The sequence below is a fragment of the Olea europaea genome, chromosome 12 (genome assembly GCF_002742605.1).
Source record: "Olea europaea var. sylvestris chromosome 12, O_europaea_v1, whole genome shotgun sequence".
Taxonomy (NCBI): Eukaryota; Viridiplantae; Streptophyta; class Magnoliopsida; order Lamiales; family Oleaceae; genus Olea; species Olea europaea.
The window spans coordinates 13,680,122-13,701,084 of record NC_036248.1 but is presented as its reverse complement, the minus strand read 5'-3'; the positions used below and the strand labels follow the sequence as shown (position 1 = coordinate 13,701,084).

At 33.1% G+C, this 20,963-nt stretch overlaps 2 protein-coding genes across 3 annotated transcripts; one reads left to right on the top strand and one right to left on the bottom strand.

Moving 5' to 3' along the window:
- Positions 1–518: 518 nt before the first annotated feature.
- On the bottom strand, positions 519–4,522 carry LOC111405754 (short-chain dehydrogenase reductase 3a-like). 2 transcript variants are annotated; one of them, XM_023034779.1, is made up of 3 exons: positions 4,309–4,522; positions 4,095–4,154; positions 519–1,413 (listed from the first exon to the last, which is right to left on the bottom strand). In XM_023034779.1, exons 1-3 carry the CDS (start codon positions 4,491–4,493, stop codon positions 597–599), a joined length of 1,062 nt encoding a protein of 353 aa, XP_022890547.1. In that variant the 5' UTR covers positions 4,494–4,522; the 3' UTR covers positions 519–596. The 2 variants fall into 2 exon arrangements, with proteins under 2 accessions (XP_022890547.1, XP_022890546.1); XM_023034778.1 differs by lacking the exons at positions 4,095–4,154; positions 4,309–4,522 and adding exons at positions 3,107–3,166; positions 3,322–3,533.
- Positions 4,523–18,190: 13,668 nt separating this feature from the next.
- LOC111405753 (RNA-binding protein BRN1-like) lies at positions 18,191–19,962 on the top strand. Its single transcript, XM_023034777.1, has 2 exons — positions 18,191–18,621; positions 18,772–19,962. The coding sequence occupies exons 1-2, from the start codon at positions 18,465–18,467 to the stop codon at positions 18,897–18,899; spliced, it is 285 nt and encodes a 94-aa protein (XP_022890545.1). The 5' UTR covers positions 18,191–18,464; the 3' UTR covers positions 18,900–19,962.
- The last annotated feature ends 1,001 nt before the right edge of the window (positions 19,963–20,963 follow it).

Genomic DNA, 20,963 nt, shown 5'->3' with positions numbered 1-20,963 from the left:
ACGTAGGACGATTATCGACAATTTTAATTGTGAATAGCATCACTCTTTTAGTTAATATCAAAATTTATGTAACTTGTATCATTTTCCCCGTCTCGTATCAGATTGAGGTTGAATTGAGGAAATTAAATTTAATAAAATAAAGTTTAATGGCTCGATTAAACTTCGAATACTTGGCATCTTCAGATCCTAGATAAAAAGCAGCATTAGCTAATTTTTTTGGTTCACAAATGGCTTCCTCCACAGCACTCCCTCCTCTCTTCGATCAGAAATGGAATCAGAAGGCAAATGGCTGATACACTATTAATTTTACTGTACTGGCATTGCTCCATCCATGCATACTTCATTAACTCCTACATTCATCGACTTGGATACTACATAAACCCGCCTATTAATCCTATGACACTCCATGTGCACAAAATCACAACTCGGGACGAGTTTTTGATCTTGGCCACCACCCCTCGAAAGTTGGTAGCCAGGACACGATTATAAGTCAATATGATTAAAGAAAAGACTAATCATATCGAATTTAATGTATCAAATATGTCATAAATGTAATCTAAAGGTGAAAGATTGTGCATCAAATAACACGGTCTTCCTCATTCTTCACTTTTGAATTCATTTGATACGGGAAAACTCAAATTCTTAATTGAAGTAAAACCACCATCTACTACAAGATTATGCCCACTAACATATTTGGCATCATCAGATGCTAGATAAAGAGCAGCATTAGCTATATCTTCTGGTTCACAAATGGTTCCCTTCAACACACCATTATCATGTATCATTTTTGCGAGCCCCTGATCATCGACCCCGGGAAAGTACACTCTCATTTCTTCAATCACAAACGGAGTCGGAATGGCAAAGGGAGATATACAGTTGATTCTAATACCATACCTGCACAGCTCCGCCGCTGCAGATTTCATAATACCTACAACTGTCGACTTGGATATTGAATACGTGTGCTGTGCCAACCCTCCCAACACTCCCGTGATACTCGATGTGCACAAAATCGAACCACGTCCCTGGGGAATCATTACTCTGGAAGCATGCTTGATCCCGGCCACAACTCCTCGAACGTTGATGGACATGACTCGGTCAAATGCGGCAAGATCAAGGTCGACTATAGTCGGTGGAGTGTGACACGCGATTCCTGCATTATTAAACATGATATCAAGTTGACCGTAGTTCGAAACGGCATAATCCACTGCATGTGCAATGTCTGATTCTTTTGAGACATCACATGAAATGAAGCTGGCATGGGAGGTTCCAAGTTCCGTGGCTGTTTCTTGGCCCAGTTTTGTCTGAATATCAGCAATAACTACTTTTGCCCCATTGTTTATGAATTTTTTTGCTGTTTCTTTTCCAATACCACTTGCTGCGCCGGTGATTAATGCTATTTTGCCTTCTAACTTTCTGCATAAACGAAAGACTCATATTTACACTAGATTTCCAAAGTACGTTTGCCCGAGCTTAAAAGTCAGCAATTCATTCTTTTTAACTGCTTTTAAGTTCGGCCAAACGTACTATGTAAACTGTTTGATGAAATACCATTTTTTGTTTTATCGAAAATGTGTCTGGTCATTTGATGTTTTCTTTTTTCGATTTAAAGAGAAAATATATATTCCCACCTCCCACTTTAAGGGGAAAGTCGAAAAATTAGTGAGAAAAATTAGACGGAGAGAATTTTGATATAATTGCATCAGTTTGGGCTTTTAAAAAGTTGTTACGAATTTCCATTTTTTATCTAATCAAAGTTAAACATTAATTTTAGGAACTCATTTCTAATTATTATTCATTTATTATCCGCATATTTCGTAAAACTCATTATTGTTCATCCTAACAAGTTATTGATAATTTTAAGTAAGAATAATGCTATCTAGCATACTGGTGCTTAGCATCAGTCTAGGTGACAGTGATGATACCCGTCTTCACTTGCCGAATGCATTACAATGTATTTTAACTCCATTGGACGAGTATAAATGACCACCATCATTCTCTAGAACGGTGCTAAGCAATCCACACAATTTTCGAGGATGCACTAGTAGTACTAAATAACATTAATCTTTATGCGGACAGAAGCATTTTAATCTGTCAACAATGAAAACTTTCAAATATATAAGCACCTTTCTTTAAATATCAGTTCGACCCATTTTGAGGAAAAAAATTTTAATAAAATTATATAAAATCTCATTTCTATCGCAAAAGTCGTATTATTCATCCCAATACGATGACATTAATTGATGTAATCGTACCTAATTTACTATCGCTTGTCACTATCCATCATTCTTTAACATGTGGCCCTCAAAGTTCCATGCCACTGTTAAATATTCTTTTGGATAGAATCTTACCCATAAGGGTTGAAATAGTTGGCAAAAATAAATAAAAAATAAATTGTTATGTCACTTGTAGGTTTGATTTTGCTTGTATAACGGTAAAAAGTATAACAAAAGAGACAAAACGGTTATATTCTAAACCTATGATTTACCTTTAAGTCTTGCTCTTTAGTAGAATTCTGCTGAATTGTAATTATGTGAGTTTATTTTCCTCTTTTCTTAATTATTAGCCAGGGGGAGGTGGGGCCTAACTCGTACCAAAACTTCAAACCCAAACCACAAGAAGATTATTTTCTTAATTATTAGCCAGGGGAGGTGGGGCCTAACTCGTACCAAAACTTCTAACCCAAACCACATCAATGAGCATCCAAAACCTATTATTGGATATTATCTCCCGAGCACAATTTTATGTTTATGTCTCGGATCCAAGAATAAAGGATTTGGTATGGTTTCTGCTTTTGTTTTCGTATTTTGTGAAAAAAATTTCGACATGATTACTTTAATTTTTGTTTGAAAACTAATTTTTTATTGCACTTTCGTAATCAAAAGTGTTCTTCTAACCATTGAAAGAACTTTAATAAAACTAGCCAAAGGGATCCAAAAATATCTTTTGGGTCTAAAAAACTCTATTCGACTTCTCAAAATTCATGTCAAACACAAACTATGAGATGACCCTTTAATTCGTCTCTGGCCTCGGGGTGACAGAAGGATCATATCATTTGAGAATTGTGTGTATATGTGTTTGAGTGTGGCGAAGAGGGATTTTAACTGACCTTGTAGAAAATTTCCTGATAGAACTTTTAGTGAGAAAAGCTCTTGAAATGCAGTTGCTCCTGATATATTATACCCAAAAAAAAAAAAAAAATTTAAATGAGATTTATAAGCAAATGCTAGATCTCTGTCTATAAAGAAACACAGAAACACATTTCTAGATTTTTCTTTGTAATTATATTTGATTGAAGAAGTATTTGAAGAGAGATAAACTAACCTTAATCCAATCTTAAACATATTCTCTGATTTTCTAGTGAAAAAGAGCTCCCAGTGTTTGCGGTAGATATGAAACTTCGAACTTATGATAATTTTGTAGGGTGAGAGAGGAGAAGTGTAAGTGTTTGATGCAGATAAAGAACTGATGTAGCTTAGGTAAGAAAGGAAGTCGGCAAAGTTGAGCATCTGTTGAAATGCAAATGACAAGACAAAAGATGCTCTCAGAATGGTGTCCCCATCTAGTCACCAAACTCACTGAAATTTTGACACCTAGAACTTATAATGATGTGTCAGAATTTGATTGGTGAAAGCAAGACAAGATTAATATTATCTGGTACCATAAAACATCATCTGATATAAAAAATGTGACATTAAATGATAAATTATACTAAACCCATATTTGACAGTTATTATTTGAAAACCCTTTTTTTGCGTATTCAATTTCAATCACGCATTTACAAAATAAAATATTCTACACGAAAACTTAATTTTTAACAACACATTTTTCGAAATGATGACCGTAAAATAGGGGCTAAATATGGTATAATGATATTCATTTAATTGGAACTATCGTGCGTTGCCACATGAGGTGGTATTTTATTAGCAATGGTACTATATACCATTACTCGCAAGACAAAGAACAATTTATTTGAACTCGAGCTACAATAATGTCAACCGAGACACTACATATCCCTCGGGGTGACAGAAGGATCATATCATTTGAGAATTGTGTGTATATGTGTTTGAGTGTGGCGAAGAGGGATTTTAACTGACCTTGTAGAAAATTTCCTGATAGAACTTTTAGTGAGAAAAGCTCTTGAAATGCAGTTGCTCCTGATATATTATACCCAAAAAAAAAAAAAAAATTTAAATGAGATTTATGCTTAATGCTAGATCTCTGTCTATAAAGAAACACAGAAACACATTTCTAGATTTTTCTTTGTAATTATATTTGATTGAAGAAGTATTTGAAGAGAGATAAACTAACCTTAATCCAATCTTAAACATATTCTCTGATTTTCTAGTGAAAAAGAGCTCCCAGTGTTTGCGGTAGATATGAAACTTCGAACTTATGATAATTTTGTAGGGTGAGAGAGGAGAAGTGTTAGTGTTTGATGCAGATAAAGAACTGATGTAGCTTAGGTAAGAAAGGAAGTCGGCAAAGTTGAGCATCTGTTGAAATGCAAATGACAAGACAAAAGATGCTCTCAGAATGGTGTCCCCATCTAGTCACCAAACTCACTGAAATTTTGACACCTAGAACTTATAATGATGTGTCAGAATTTGATTGGTGAAACATTGAAATGAAACAACAAGACAAGATTAATATTATCTGGTACCATAAAACATCATCTGATATAAAAAAAGCGACATTAAATGATAAATTATACTAAGCCCATATTTGACCGTTATTATTTGAAAACCCTTTTTTGCGTATTCAATTTCAATCGCACATTTACAAAATAAAATATTTTACACGAAAACCCAATTTTTAACAACACATTTTTCGAAATGATGACCGTAAAATAGGGGCTAAATATGGTATAATGATATTCATTTAATTGGAACTATCATGCGCTGCCACATGAGGTGGTATTTTATCAGCAATGGTACTATATATCATTACTCGCAAGACAAAGAACAATTTATTTGAACTCGAGCTACAATAATGTCAACCGGGACACTACGTATTAATCATTATTGAAGTTTTCCAGTAATATTTGTAAGATATTCAAGAAAAAATTATTTGGTACATAAAAACAAAAATAATATCTTAAGCTTTGCTTATTTTAAGGATACTATAGATATAAAGTACCTAAAAAAGCTTAAAGACAATAACGCGAAAAATCCATTATGCAAAATAAATCGCAGGAGATCTCTTCATGATTTGAGATGAGAGAAGTTTGTCGACGATAGTTAATTATTTCGTACGAATAATAAATTAATAGTTGAAACTTATCCAAGTGTAATTATATTTGATTGAAGAAGTATTTGAAGAGAGATAAACTAACCTTAATCCAATCTTAAACATATTCTCTGATTTTCTAGTGAAAAAGAGCTCCCAGTGTTTGCGGTAGATATGAAACTTCGAACTTATGATAATTTTGTAGGGTGAGAGAGGAGAAGTGTTAGTGTTTGATGCAGATAAAGAACTGATGTAGCTTAGGTAAGAAAGGAAGTCGGCAAAGTTGAGCATCTGTTGAAATGCAAATGACAAGACAAAAGATGCTCTCAGAATGGTGTCCCCATCTAGTCACCAAACTCACTGAAATTTTGACACCTAGAACTTATAATGATGTGTCAGAATTTGATTGGTGAAACATTGAAATGAAACAACAAGACAAGATTAATATTATCTGGTACCATAAAACATCATCTGATATAAAAAAAGCGACATTAAATGATAAATTATACTAAGCCCATATTTGACCGTTATTATTTGAAAACCCTTTTTTGCGTATTCAATTTCAATCGCACATTTACAAAATAAAATATTTTACACGAAAACCCAATTTTTAACAACACATTTTTCGAAATGATGACCGTAAAATAGGGGCTAAATATGGTATAATGATATTCATTTAATTGGAACTATCATGCGCTGCCACATGAGGTGGTATTTTATCAGCAATGGTACTATATATCATTACTCGCAAGACAAAGAACAATTTATTTGAACTCGAGCTACAATAATGTCAACCGGGACACTACGTATTAATCATTATTGAAGTTTTCCAGTAATATTTGTAAGATATTCAAGAAAAAATTATTTGGTACATAAAAACAAAAATAATATCTTAAGCTTTGCTTATTTTAAGGATACTATAGATATAAAGTACCTAAAAAAGCTTAAAGACAATAACGCGAAAAATCCATTATGCAAAGTAAATCGCAGGAGATCTCTTTATGAGTTGAGATGAGAGAAGTTTGTCGACGATACTTAATTATTTCGTACGAATAATAAATTAATAGTTGAAACTTATCCAACAAAAAGTAAAAAGAGATCAAAATATGCAATGCGCAATGGCTCTTTATTGGAATCTTAACTGGGGGACAAAGTGACAAAACCAAAAAGGAAATTTCTTGGATTAGAAAAGCAACCTGCAAATAATTTTTGTGAACCACCAATCTTTTTTGCCCAATGCCTCTAAAGATATTAAAGAATCAACGTCTAAGCTGCCGGCCAAAGATATCATTTTATTGAATCCAAGAATGTAGCATAAAGGGGAAGCACAGTAACCTAAAATATTGTTCACTTTGTAATCGTATAATGTTACGTTATTATCATTATCTAATTCCATTTACACGTCCAACTGCAGTTATTTGTATACCTAACAGTATATAATTACGTGTACATAATTCATTTTGATATAGTTCCAACCAAATTATATCAATATGTTGGATTTTTTAACCCAAATTAGATTGGATTTTATTTTTATTTTTTTGAAAATTTTTGTTTCCGTAATTTATTACACGCGCTTTTGGAAAAATATTAGCTCCTTTATTCCACTCTTTTTTATTGAAAAAATATTGTTTCATTTATTCCACATGATTTTTTATCTTGTTTCCATCTTTATAGTATTTATAGGATTTGGCATGCACCCGTATAATAATAAATTATTTTCACAAGTTTCGTATTGCTAGAATACAAAATAATTGTGTCGGTACAGTTATTGTATTTCTTTTCTCAATATTCGTCAATTAAATAAAACGCTCCATTCACCTGTCAATTAATTTTTTACCTTTTATCTTGTTGTTTGTTTGCAATCATATATTTCATATCATATCATATATATTATCTCCATCCATTTTATTTCTCAACAAGTGGTATCAGAATTATTGCTTGTGATTTGTTCGAGGTTTTTGTTAATGATGATAACCATAAAATATGAAATTTCGCTCTTGGATCGTAATACAAAATTCTCGTTGTGACAAGTAAAGATGCGAGTTGTACTCGTACAGATGGATTTGTATGATGCGTTGTCGGGATTTGATAAAATGCTTGCAAATTGGACGACGGAGGAGAAACAATAGAAGGATCGGAAGGCACTTTCACAAATTCATCTTCATCTCTCTAGCAATATTCTTTAAAACGTTTTGAAGGAGAAAACAGCAACTGCGTCGTGATTAGAGTTGGAGCAATTGTACATGAAAAATTCTGGCAAACAAATTGCATATAAAGCAAAGGTACCCTATGAATCGATTAAAACCTCAAATTCATACTAAAACCATAATGATTCAACTAAGCTGAGCCAAGGATTGTTTGGCAAGCTGCTGTAAGTTTTCGATGAGATCCTTAATAAAATTCTAGAAGATTCACGATTTATGAGGGCCAAAGATATCATTTTATTGAATCCAAGAATGTAGCATAAAGGGGAAGCACAGTAACCTAAAATATTGTTCACTTTGTAATCTTGTAATGTTACATTATTATCATTATCTAATTCCATTTACACGTCCAACTGCAGTTATTTGTATACCTAACAGTGTACGTGTACATAATTCATTTTGATATAGTTCCAACCAAATTACATTAATATGTTGGATTTTTTAACCCAAATTAGATTGGATTTTTTTAAATTTTTTTTTGAAAATTATTGTTTCCATTATTACACGAGCTTTTGAAAAAATATTAGTTCCTTTATTCCACTCTTTTTTATTGAAAAAATATTGTTTCATTTATTCCACGTAATTTTTTATCTTGTTTCCATCTTTATGGTATTTCTAGGATTTGGCATGCACCCATATAATACTAAATTATTTTCACAAGTTTCGTATTGCTAGAATACAAAATAATTGTGTCGGCACAGTTATTGTATTTGTTTTCTCAATATTCGTCAATTGAATAAAACGCTCCATTCATCTGCCAATTAATTTTTTACTTCATAATATGTCATATATATTATCTCCATCCATTTTATTTCTCAACAAGTGATATCAGAATTATTGCTTGTGATTTGTTCGAGGTATTTGTTAATGATGGCAACCATAAAGTATGAAATTTCGCTCTTGGATCGTAATACAAAATTCTCATTGTGAGAAGTAAAGATGTGAGTTGTACTCATACAGATGGATTTGTATGATGCATTGTCAGGATTTGATAAAATACTTGCAAATTGGACGACAGAGGAGAAACAATAGAAGGATCGGAAGGCACTTTCACAAATTCATCTTCATCTCTCTAGCAATATTCTTTAGAACGTTTTGAAGGAGAAAACAGCAACTACGTCGTGATTAAAGTTGGAGCAATTGTACATGAAAAAATTCTAGCAAACAAATTGCATATAAAGCAGAGGTACCCTATGAATCGATTAAAACCTCAAATTCATACTAAAACCACAATGATTCAACTAAGCTAAGTCAAGGATTGTTTGGCAAGCTGCTGTAAGTTTTCGATGAGATCTTTAATAAAATTCTAGAAGATTCATGATTTATGAGGAGCTTTTGATACGGATACTCAATTAATTCGGACTTATTTAGTATTGAATTGGGACCAAGACATATATATATATATATTCTACTGAAGATTGAATACCTTAGCACTCCAAGATTCTCGCGAATATTTAGAAAAATGATATGAGCGGGTAGCGGGAATCGTATTGCATCATTAGCAATTTACTTTCAATATACAAGCTAGACCCCCTTTCATTTCATCCAGATGTGGGAGAGTCGGAGTCGAAAAGAGGATTCCTCACTTTTTTCTCTCATTCAAAACCGTCGTGCAGGAGAGTTGTATGCTACGTTTGAGAATGATGAATAGCTCCTGAAAAGGAATCTACCAATCTCTCCCAATTGGTTGGACCGTAGGTGCGATGATTTACTTCACGGATGAGGTCTCTGGTACTCTTGTCGCATGGCAGAAAGTGGATATTTGGAAAATCATCTGGCTGTATTCAAGGAGGTCGTTGCTGATTTGGAGAGTTTAGAGATAAATTATGATAAAAAAGAATTGGCTTTAATCCTTTTTTGTTCACTGTCCGCTTCATTTACTTCGTTTAAAAATACGATCTTGTATAATCGTGATACTCTCATCATTAAATATGTGTATGATGCCTTGTTTTCAAAAGAGAAGATGAAGTATCTGGTTAAATTTGAGGACGGAAATAGAGAAGGCCTTATTGTTCATGGTGATCAGAGTAATGGTAACTCAGGATCAAATATTAGTAATCAAGCTTGTCATTATTGCAAGAAGAAAAGACACATTAAGGGTGTGTTTGATTATATTTATTTTCCATGGAAAATATCAGTTTTCCATCCAAATTCCTACTTGAAGTGTTTGATTGCTATTTTTTCCATGGAAAACATTTTCCAACTTTTGAAAATATGCCTAATTTTCCTTGCTTTTAAGGAAAACATTTTCCTTGAGTAGAGGTGGTTTTTGTTTTCCACAAAAGATGGAAAACATTTTCTTTTCTAGGTTATATTTTCCATGTCAATCAAACACACTTTAAGAGGAATTGCGACAAATTGTAGAAAAAGTAATTTGACTGCAAATCATGGGAAGCAAACAAATTCTTTAGACGAGACCATCATAATCGAGAGCTACTTAAGTGATAGAGATGTTTTGACGATTTTTGGCATGAAATCCAAACCTGAAGAGGAGTGGATTTTGAATACAACTTGTGCATTCCATGTATGTCCCAAATGGGGTTTGTTTGAAATATATAAAAAGGTGATGCAAGGTGTCGTAATCATGGGTAACAACGAACCTTTGTCGGCTTGTTGGTATTGATAAAGTCAGATTAAAAATGGTGGATGAAACATGTGAAACACTTGATCATGTTCAACATATTCCAGATTTGAAGAAGAATCTTATTTCATTGAGTACTCTTGATTCAAAAGAGTACATGTTCTCTAGAGTAGGTGGAGTCTTGAGGATTCGAATGAGTGTTCGTGTTGTATTGATTAGACGGAAGAGGTCATAGTTATACATCTTGCAAGGTTGGACAGAATTTGTGAAGAAAAGTTAGCATAGATTTAGTATCGTATTGGCGATTCGGTTTGGTAATGTATCTTTGGGATTTTATTCAAGGTCCATATTGAAGAATACTACTCAATCGAGTTTGGAGAGTATGGATAATTTCACTTTGCCACCATTACTTGCGATTCTATTGTATTCAACCGCTAGGGATATACTCGTTGAAGATAGGTACGTGAACGTTTGATTCGGTTGCACACGCTTTTAATGTTTTTTTGAAAGTGTTGAGACTAGTCAGGGGCCTTCTATGAAAGCATTGGGAGTTGATTCTGCTACAGGGTGTGCTTCAACATTATTTGATAATTTCTAAGTCTTTGTGAATTTTAGGAAACCTGGTGTTCGAGCTCATGTATCCGTGTTGGATACCGTGGAAAATGAGTATCTTTTGTGTTTGAGAGATTTTGGTTCATGTTGAAGAGTTCGAATTTTTTCGTTACAATTAGATTTATTTTTCTAGGTGAAGAAACTTTGAAACTTTGTTCATTGTGTCGAATTTGTGTCAAATTAGACATTGTTGGATTTTTGGGAGAAATTATTGTTTCCTTTATTACACATGCTTTTACTGAAAAAAAAATTTATTTTCTTTATTTCACTCGTTTTTATTGAAAAAAAATAAATTTTGTTTCCTCGATTCCACTTATTATTTATCTTGTCTTCTCATTATGGTATTCTCTAGGGTTTGACAAACATCTCTATAAATATTAGATTATTTTCACAATTTTTGTATTACTAAAATATAGAATAACCGTATAGGCATAGTTATTATTTTTGGCAAAGCTTAAAATAATTTTGGTCAAACTTACTTTGTAATTATTATCCACACACTTTGTAAGACCTCTCGTCATCGATATGTTCTGTAGAACTCACAACTTTGTACCTACTTATCGTCCATATATTTCTTAGAATTCACAATTAAGATTTTTTTTTTAAAATTACACTAATCCCTTCCCGAATGAGAATCAAACCTAAGTCATTGATGTTGAAAGACTTCGCTTTAAACATCGAGCTAAGTTTTGATCTCGTAGAATTCGCAGTTTATAAACATTCAAAAAATGTGTTAAACACCACTAGCGCATACACGGCATTATTTACCCCAAAATGCTTCTTGTGCGCGCCATGACAAATAAAATAATAAACCATCAATGAAATTGTAATGTATTTCTACTGTTAAAAATCCCAAAATAACTAAATTGTTGCAAAACACGTGTATGAGATAGCATTATTCTATTAAATCTGAGGCAAGAGAAGTAATTATAAATTTTGACATATAAATGATTCATACCATGGCATGAAATGCGGGCAAATGGGACAGGGTTGAATGCATTTTTGTCATTTTGCAAGCTGCAAAGAGCAAAGGTGCCACTCCAAGATTCTCGCGAATATTTAGAAAAATGATATGAGTGGGTAGCAGGAATCGAATTGAATCGTTAGCAATTTACTTTCAATATACAAGCTGGACCCCCTTTCATTTCATCCAGACGTGGGAGAGTCAGAGTCGAAAAGAGGATTCCTCACTTTTTTCTCTCATTCAAAACAATCGTGCATGAGAGTTGTATGCTACATTTGAGAAGGATGAATAGCTCCTAACAAGGAATCTATCAATCTCTCCCAATTGGTTGGACCGTAGGTGCGATGATTTACTTCACGGATGAGGTCTTTGGTACTCTTGTCGCATGGCAGAAAGCATATATTTGGAAGAACATCTGGCTGTATTCAAGGAGATCGTTGCTGATTTGGAGAGTTTAGAGATAAATTATGATAAAGAAAAATTGGCTTTAATCCTTTTTTGTCCACTGTCCGCTTCATTTACTTCGTTTAAAAATACGATCTTGTATAATGGTGATACTCTCATCATTAAATATGTGTATGATGCCTTGTTTTCAAAAGAGAAGATGAAGTATCTGGTTAAATTTGAGGACGAAAATAGAGAAGGCCTTATTGTTCGTGGTGATCAAAGAAATGGTAACTCAGGATCAAATTTTAGTAATCAAGCTTGTCATTATTGCAAGAAGAAATGACACATTAAGAGGAATTGTGACAAATTGTAGAAAAAAGTAATTTGACTGCAAATCATGGGAAGCAAACAAATTCTTTAGACGAGACCATCATAATCGAGAGCTACTTAAGTGATAGAGATGTTTTGACGATTTTTGGCATGGAATCCAAACCTGAAGAGGAGTGGATTTTGAATACAACTTGTGCATTCCATGTATGTCCCAAATGGGGTTTGTTTGAAATATATAAAAAGGTGATGCCATATTCCAGATTTGAAGAAGAATCTTATTTCATTGAGTACTCTTGATTCAAGAGAATACATGTTCTCTAGAGGAGGTGGAGTCTTGAAGATTCGAATGGGTGTTCGTGTTGTATTGATTAGACGGAAGAGGTCTTAGTTATACATCTTGCAAGGTTGTACAGAATTTGTGAAGAAAAGTCAGCACAGATTTAGTATCATATTGGTGATTCGGTTTGGTAATGTATCTTTGGGATTTTATTCAGGGTCCATATTGAAGAATACTACTCAATCGAGTTTGGAGAGTATGGATAATTTCGCTTTGCCACCCTTACTTGCGATTCTATCGTATTTAACCGCTAGGGATATACTCGTTGAAGATAGGTACGTGAACGTTTGATTCGATTGCACATGCTTTTAATGTTTTTTTTGAAAGTGTTAAGACTAGTCAGGGGCCTTCTATGAAAGCATTGGGAGTTGATTCTGCTACAGGGTGTGCTTCAACATTGTTTGATAATTTCTAAGTCTTTGTGAATTTTAGGAAACTTGGTGTTCGAGCTCATGTATCCGTGTTGGATACCGTGGAAAATGAGTATCTTTTGTGTTTGAGAGAGTTTGGTTCTTGTTGAAGAGTTTGAATTTTTTCGATACAATCAGATTTATTTTTCTAGGTGAAGAAATTTTGAAACTTTGTTCATTGTATCGAATTTGTGTCAAATTAGATATTGTTGGATTTTTTGGGAGAAATTATTGTTTCCTTTATTACACATGCTTTTACTGAAATTTTTTTTCTTTATTTCACTCGTTTTTATTGAAAATAAAATAAAATATTGTTTCCTTTATTCCACTTATTATTTATCTTGTCTTCTCATTATGGTTTTTCTAGGGTTTAACAAACATCTCTATAAATATTAGATTATTTTCACAATTTTTGTATTACTAAAATATAGAATAACTGTGTAGGCATAGTTATTATTTTTGGCAAAGCTTAAAATAATTCTGGTCAAACTTACTTTGTAATTATTATCCACACACTTTGTAAGACCTCTCGTTATCGATATGTTTTGTAGAACTCACAACTTTGTACCTATTTATCTCCCATATATTTCTTAGAATTCACAATTAAGATTTTTTTTTCCTTTTTTTTTTTTTTTTATAAATTACACTAATCCCTTCCCGAATGAGAATCAAACCTAAGTCATTGACGTTGAAAGACTTCGCTTTAAACATCGAGCGAAGTTTTGATCTCGTAGAATTCGCAGTTTATAAACATTCAAAAAATAAGTCTTATCATTTTTCGAAATCTTTAAGCATATTTTTAAATATCGACTCTTTAAAATAGAGAGAATTTTGGTGTTAAACACCACTAGCGCATACACGGCATTATTTACCCCAAAATGCTTATTGTGCGCGCCATGACAAATAAAATAATAAACCATCAATGAAATTGTAATGTATTTCTACTGTTAAAAATCCCAAAATAACTAAATTGTTGCAAATCACGTGTATGAGATAGCGTTATTCTATTAAATCTGAGGCAAGAGAAGTAATTATAAATTTTGAAATATAAATGATTCATATCATGGCATGAAATGCGGGCAAATGGGACAGGGTTGAATGCATTTTTGTCATTTTGCAGGCTGCAAAGAGCAAAGGTGACTTGGCGGGACGGCCTGGCATCCTCAACATTCACCCCTCATTTTAATACATATCTACGATTCTACCATTCAAATTGCCGACCTTCCCTATTTTCTTGCTTTTTTCGGGGGCATTTATCAACCGCACTTGGCATTCCAGACCTTTTTTTGACAAAAGCAGTAGTTATCCATCGATCTCGAGATTCTGAACAATTAGATTAAGACTTCCTAATTAGCTATAAAAGAGGGATCTTTGGAAACAAAGTTTGATGAATCGAGAGATGGCAATTGAAGCCCAAAGAATGTGCAACTTGGCACTATAGGTAAAGATAATTAGATGGCCAAAGTCAATATTATAAAAAAAGAAAAAAATTAAAATTAATTATGTATAATTTATATTGTTCAATCACATTTGTATCCTATACTAAAAGTTAAAAGGGTAATTGCCACAAAACGTCTTTACCTTTCAAACTTATTGTGGAAAACGTCATTACTTTTCATTTTTTGATATTTTTACCCCTATTTCCACATTTCTTTGCGCTAAACGTCATTTTTACCATTTTTGACACAAAATGGCCAAAGTACCCTTCTATTTAAACAAAACAAAAAAAGGAAAGGAAAAAAATTGCAACTATAAGTCCAAACTTTTTATATGTGCAAATCAACTCAAAATTGAAAAAAAAAAAAGGTCACCAAACCACCTTAAATTGACCACCACTTAAAAAACTCCGAAGAACTATCGTCGAAACCATCGGAACTCCATACCCCTAGATAGCCCTCACTCCCCTCTACACATGCCACCCAACATCCAATTACCATGCCAACATATTTGGTAGAAATTGCAAGTCAAAATATCGAACTCGCAAATGCAAATACGATGCAGCACCACCTGTTCCGACAAGACTCATGCCATTCCCAACATTCCATTCGAATATACATAGCAAGACGTCCCTGTTCATGGCCCTCAAACGTTATTTTATTTACGCAATCAAACTAAATAGGTTACTGCTTCGAACACAGCCATTTTGTTATTTTCAGGCGAATTTTTCGACCCCGATGGTGGGACCCATGATCGCTGACCACCACCTCAAGTACCTACTCCTCATTGCGCATCCAATGAGCATATAGGTATTCCCCAATTTTGCCTGGATATGGCAGTTCATTCAAAAAACGGAGAAAACGCAAAACCCTTCGATTCCATTTCAATTGGTGTTCCTCCACATCTACAATTAACAAATTGCTCCAACTAGAATACAATTCAAAGTGTAACGACTCTAAGTAGTGAATCAATTGCTGTAATTCACCGTTCAAACGAAGCAATTTAGGATTTTTGACTGGTGGTTGAATGGGAGTGGGAGGTGAGGTGCGGAAGACTTGTCTTTTTTTTTTTCAATTTTGGGCTGATTTGCACATGTGAAAAGTTTGAACTTATAGTTGCAATTTTTTCTTTTTCTTTTTTGTTTTGTTTAAATAGAAGGGTATTTGGGTCATTTTACGCCAAAAATTATAAAAATGACGTTTAACGCAAAGAAATGTGGAAATAGGGGCAAAAATGTCAAAAAATAAAATGTAAGGACGTTTTCTATGATAAGCTTGAAATGTAGAGACGTTTTGTGCCAATTACCCAAGTTGAAATTTGCATTTGGAGGGAGTTGTTCACCGTTCAACTCTGTAATAAAATAAAGACACTTTTGACATAAAAACTTCATTCTAATTTATTACAATTCCTGTACTTACATACTGACTAAAAAGAAAGCTGGAAAGAAAAGAGTCACGATATTGACTTTCCATTAGTTGATTGAATTGAAAACATAAAAAAAGGCTAATCATGCACTAATGAGGATGGATTTTTCATTTAATGTTATGCAATTATCATTTACATTGATATTTAACACCAATGACGATGAATAGCATTCTTCAACCAAATAAGGGCATAGATTAAATGATACATGGGAATTCTAATCACACACTTAAATGTTTTAAAATATCTTATTTCTTCCATTTCTCAATCATTATATTAATTGTAGATATTCGAAATTTATTGTTGATGAACTGGATAATCTTCTAATATGTTATACCATAACATATGTGTATGCCACGTGATAACGTGACATCCACGTGGCAAATGGGCCTCGCAAAAAGAGTGGCACTTCCTTCGTTGAAGAGTTTAGCAGGTGATTCCCCTTTTTACCTACTACCACAAACAAGATCTTGACTTGTTAACGGAACAAAATGGACCAATGTTTAACAAATCGGGTCTTTATTATGCACAATGTGAAACGAGATTCATCGTGACCTGAAGTGTAGTGACTCAAGGACTCTACAATTTATTATTGAATAATACAAAGTACGTGGAGGTAGATGCTAGCAAGCATGTAATTGACTCGAAAATGTCTCAGAGACTACAATTATTAAAAAGTACAAATGTAATATGAGACAAATTTCAACCTTTGTTATATAAAATTAGAATGGAAATGACTAGGGACAAAACATTTATTCCACCAACTAAGGCAAAAAATACCACGGAGTATGAAATCCTACAAGCTTTAGATCTCATCTAATTGTGAGCCACAGAAAAAAAATATAAAATAAATATATGCTCGTGGTGTTTATTTAACCAATACCCTGTCTATTTATTTTTGTCACATTCAAAACTTTATATAACTCGAGAGTTGGAGTTCAAATGATCTCCCTCCCTTTGGTTTCATCAATCGGATTACATTTGTCTCCAGTGCGCAAATGTTTCAAGTTGTCAGTTGATTAGTTCCTCTTCCTTTGATACGTGTATTATTTCGGATTTTGAGGTCAACAATTTTTAAGTAAACGAAAGATTTTGTTTGTGTATCTAAAAGAAATAATAGCAATAAAATATAACACGATGTTGATATTACTAACATTACAAATTCTACGTATTCAATACTTCACTCTTTCAACATTTCCTTGGAGATGATTCTCTTGTGTCACTTGGGTTAAGTTAAATCATCCTACTGCTGAAAACGATGATTGTTAAGTTAGATCTCGTTTGTGGATTTGTTATGAGAGAATCATGACCAAATAGTTATTTTGTCGAAGTATAGTTTATCAAACGGGTAATTAGCACAAAACGTACTTACCTTTCAATGTTATTGTACAAAACGTCTCTACATTTCATTTTTTGGCATTTTTACCATTGCCTTCACCTTTTATTGCGAAAATAATCATTTTCATCAAATTTCACGTGTAAAATGACAAATATACCCCTTAACAATACAAAAGAAAAGAAAAGTTAAAGAATAAATTGCAATCATACTCCCAAACTTTTAAAAATGTGCAAATGAGTCCAAATAAATTATTAAAAGAGTAATTAGCACAAAATATCGCAATTAAATATAAAAATAAGAGTGAAAATGTCAAAAAATGAAATGTATGGATATTTTGCACAATAGTATGGATATTTTGCACAATAATAATGAAATGTAGGGACATTTTGTGCTATTTGGAGTCGTTTGAACATTTTAAAAAAGTTTGAGAGTATGATTGCAATTTATTCTTTAACTTTTCTTTTCTTTTCTTTATTATTGTTTTATTTAAATGTGGGATATATTTGTCATTTTACAGGAGAAATTTGATGAAAATGATGATTTCCAATAAAATGTGAATTTAAGGGTGAAAATTTCAAAAAATAAAAGATAAGAACATTTTAAACAGTAACTTTTAAAAGAAGGTACGTTTATGCTAATTTTTCGTTATCAAACTCTAAGTTTATGATGTCTCGCTGAAAAAGTGGATGTATAGACAAAACACAGCCTTGAGAAACTGACATTTAAGGACTTCAATTGCCAGAAAATTTCAGAAAAGGACCGGACAACCTTTTTATCTTTTTAAAATTTGGAACCGACCAAAATGGGAGCCAAATCTATTTCAATTAAATCGACGAGAATAAAGAGGGAAAATTTTTGATAGCCGAACAAGGGGTATTTACGTCAATTACTGATGTCCACATTTGTACTCGCCAAATATATTTCGAAAAACAGCCAATCGGCGACTTCTCTATCTCGGCTTTACCGTTGAACTGATGCTCAGAAGTCAAACAATCCTAGTGGCATTCCCGAATATCGTACAGAAATCAGAGGGCATTTATAAATCCATCAATCATAATTAATTCAGAGAAGATCCAACTTCGCCATCTAGAAAATCCCCAATTCCCCTGCGAAGACTCTAAGCAGAAGAACAAGAAACAGACACAAATTTTAGAGAGAGATCACTGTGAAGCATTTCTGCGGAAAAAGCGTGAAAGATAGAGTTTTGTCGCTTTAATGGCGGAGGAGAAGCAAAGCGACGAGAGCGTGAAGCTGTTCGTAGGTCAAGTGCCGAAGCACATGACTGAAGACCAGATTCTCGCAATGTTCCAAGAGTTTGCGCTCGTAGACGAAGTCAACATAATTAAGGATAAGACCACGCGTGCTTCTCGAGGTTTAATTTTTTACTCTCTCATTGCATGCTTCTTCAATTTGTTTTTGGATCTCAATGTATGATTTGAGTTGTTATTTTTTGAGATTTGTTGAATTTGATAGCGCGTAGGCTGTGGGTTGGAACCCTAATTTTGTTGTCTTTTTTGGGAAGGATGTTGTTTTGTGATTTGTCCGTCGAGTGAAGAAGCCGACAAGGCAGTGAATGCATGTCACAACAAGAAGACGCTTCCTGGGGTTAGTATTATTTACTGTAATTTTGTTTCGTTTTATTTATGTTGAATTGTATTGTCTTTTAAGCGCTTAAAATGGAAAAGATTACTTACATTAATTTAATATAACTGCGGACTACATGCTTTGAGAAGTGTCTGATTCAGACAGCTAATTGCTTGTTTATGAAAACTTTGGTCACTGTTTTATTTAATGAAGTTGAAACTTTTTGAATTAGTTCTAGGCCTTGCATTAATATCTTCGTGGTTTAGAAAATAAGTAGGACCATCTCATTTATGGTTATTTTAAATTCAGAAGTAGCTAATACTGTTAGGAACACTAGTTAGTTTAATATTGACTCCAATTTTAGATTCAGGTGTAGCAAGGTTAAGTCACATTGTAGGTTAAGATGCCACAGTAATCCCTGCATATGATTCTGATAAGTAACTCTCGATGGTAGTGAGAGGTTTTGGCCCATAAAAGGAGGAACTTGAAACTGGTAATTAAGAATTCTGTCAAAATTTGATTTCATTCTGGATTCCCATTTTCCCCGAATCTGTGGTGCGAGATGAAGATTATCTATGTAATGGAAGCAGAGAGCTGAAAAGAATTTTGGGGTCTTGTCACAAAATTATGGAGTAGAGTTGGCATGGGACGAATTGGTAAAACATTTGATTGGGAGCTTGTGATGTTAAAATCAGAAACAGGTGAAAAGGAATAAGAACTCTATGGTTACCAAATATAAATGCTTTAGAAAGCTATAGGATTTTACCAATGTAGATTAACACATTGGGGCTGAAGTAAACATCATGTGAGTAAGTGTGCTGTGGAAGTTGGAAAAGATAAATATACAAGGATTTCTCTGTTGTGCCATCACCATATTGCACACTGCTTCATTATGAGCTACTTAACATGTATTATCCTCTCACAAGCTGCAATTACATCTTCTTGTGTACATCTAGCTTTTACATGTAAGGTATTCGAGATACAAATCATGGCAACACACAATTCTTTAGATAGGTATCACAATAATCGTAATTTTGTGAAGTTATAGGCATTTAAGTCATCTCTTTCCCTTTTTCTTGTTAATAGAGCAAGAAAAAAAGAAATTTTAAAGCGGATATTTAGGTCGTACAACAAGTGTAACGCCCCGAACTCTTTTTTATATTATTATATTATTTTTAAATTAAAATAAGTTAGTGGTGCTACCAAAATTTTTCTCTATCTAATTTAAGCGGAAATATATCGAAAATACTCGATTTGAAATTATTAATTTAAAATTTAACACAACATATCGAATGCTTGAACAACATATTAAATAACATGCATACGATATTCTTCAAATAAAAGTGGACAATTATCTTTCTAGAAAATTTACTTGACGACCCCATTAGCATCGCTCTGTCAATCTTCCACGCGTCCACACGACCCGTTCTTATTTGAAAATATTGTAAGAGTGATTATTTTGAAAACACTCAGTAAGAATACGTGCACATCCTTGTTCACATGATATAAATATAAAAATAGCATAACATACCAACATTTTTTAGAAATTTTTTAAGAATCCTCATATCCCGTAGGATTTAATTTCTTTTCTTTGACCTGACGGTCTATCTCGAAAGATTTAACTTCTTCTCTTTGACCTAACGGTCTATCCCGAAGGATTTAACATAGTATTCAACCCGAAGGCCTTAAAGTATCTCATGCCAAAATTTACATATATATCAAGGAATAAGAATTTACCATTTGCACCATGTATTCTTACCCCAATTAGATATCCAAGAATTTACTTGAAACTGACTTTGTGAAAAGATATAAATATTATACTCTATTAATTTCTAAAAATATTAGTGGTGTGGAGTGTACAATATACTATTGTTGTAGAATATAATTTTCATCTTAAATATACCTATTTATATATTTCACACACGTAACTTACGTAACATCAAAAGACATTTCACGTTAATGGAAGAATAATGGAGTTAAACCACCATAAGTGGACGTTTATGATTACAGTTACAAATTAAAAAGCCACCTGATCATTAATTGAGGATTAATGTAATTAAACAACTAGGATTTAATTGAAAATCAATTAAAGTGAACGTGATGGTTACGATTATAAATTTGAAAGGACGC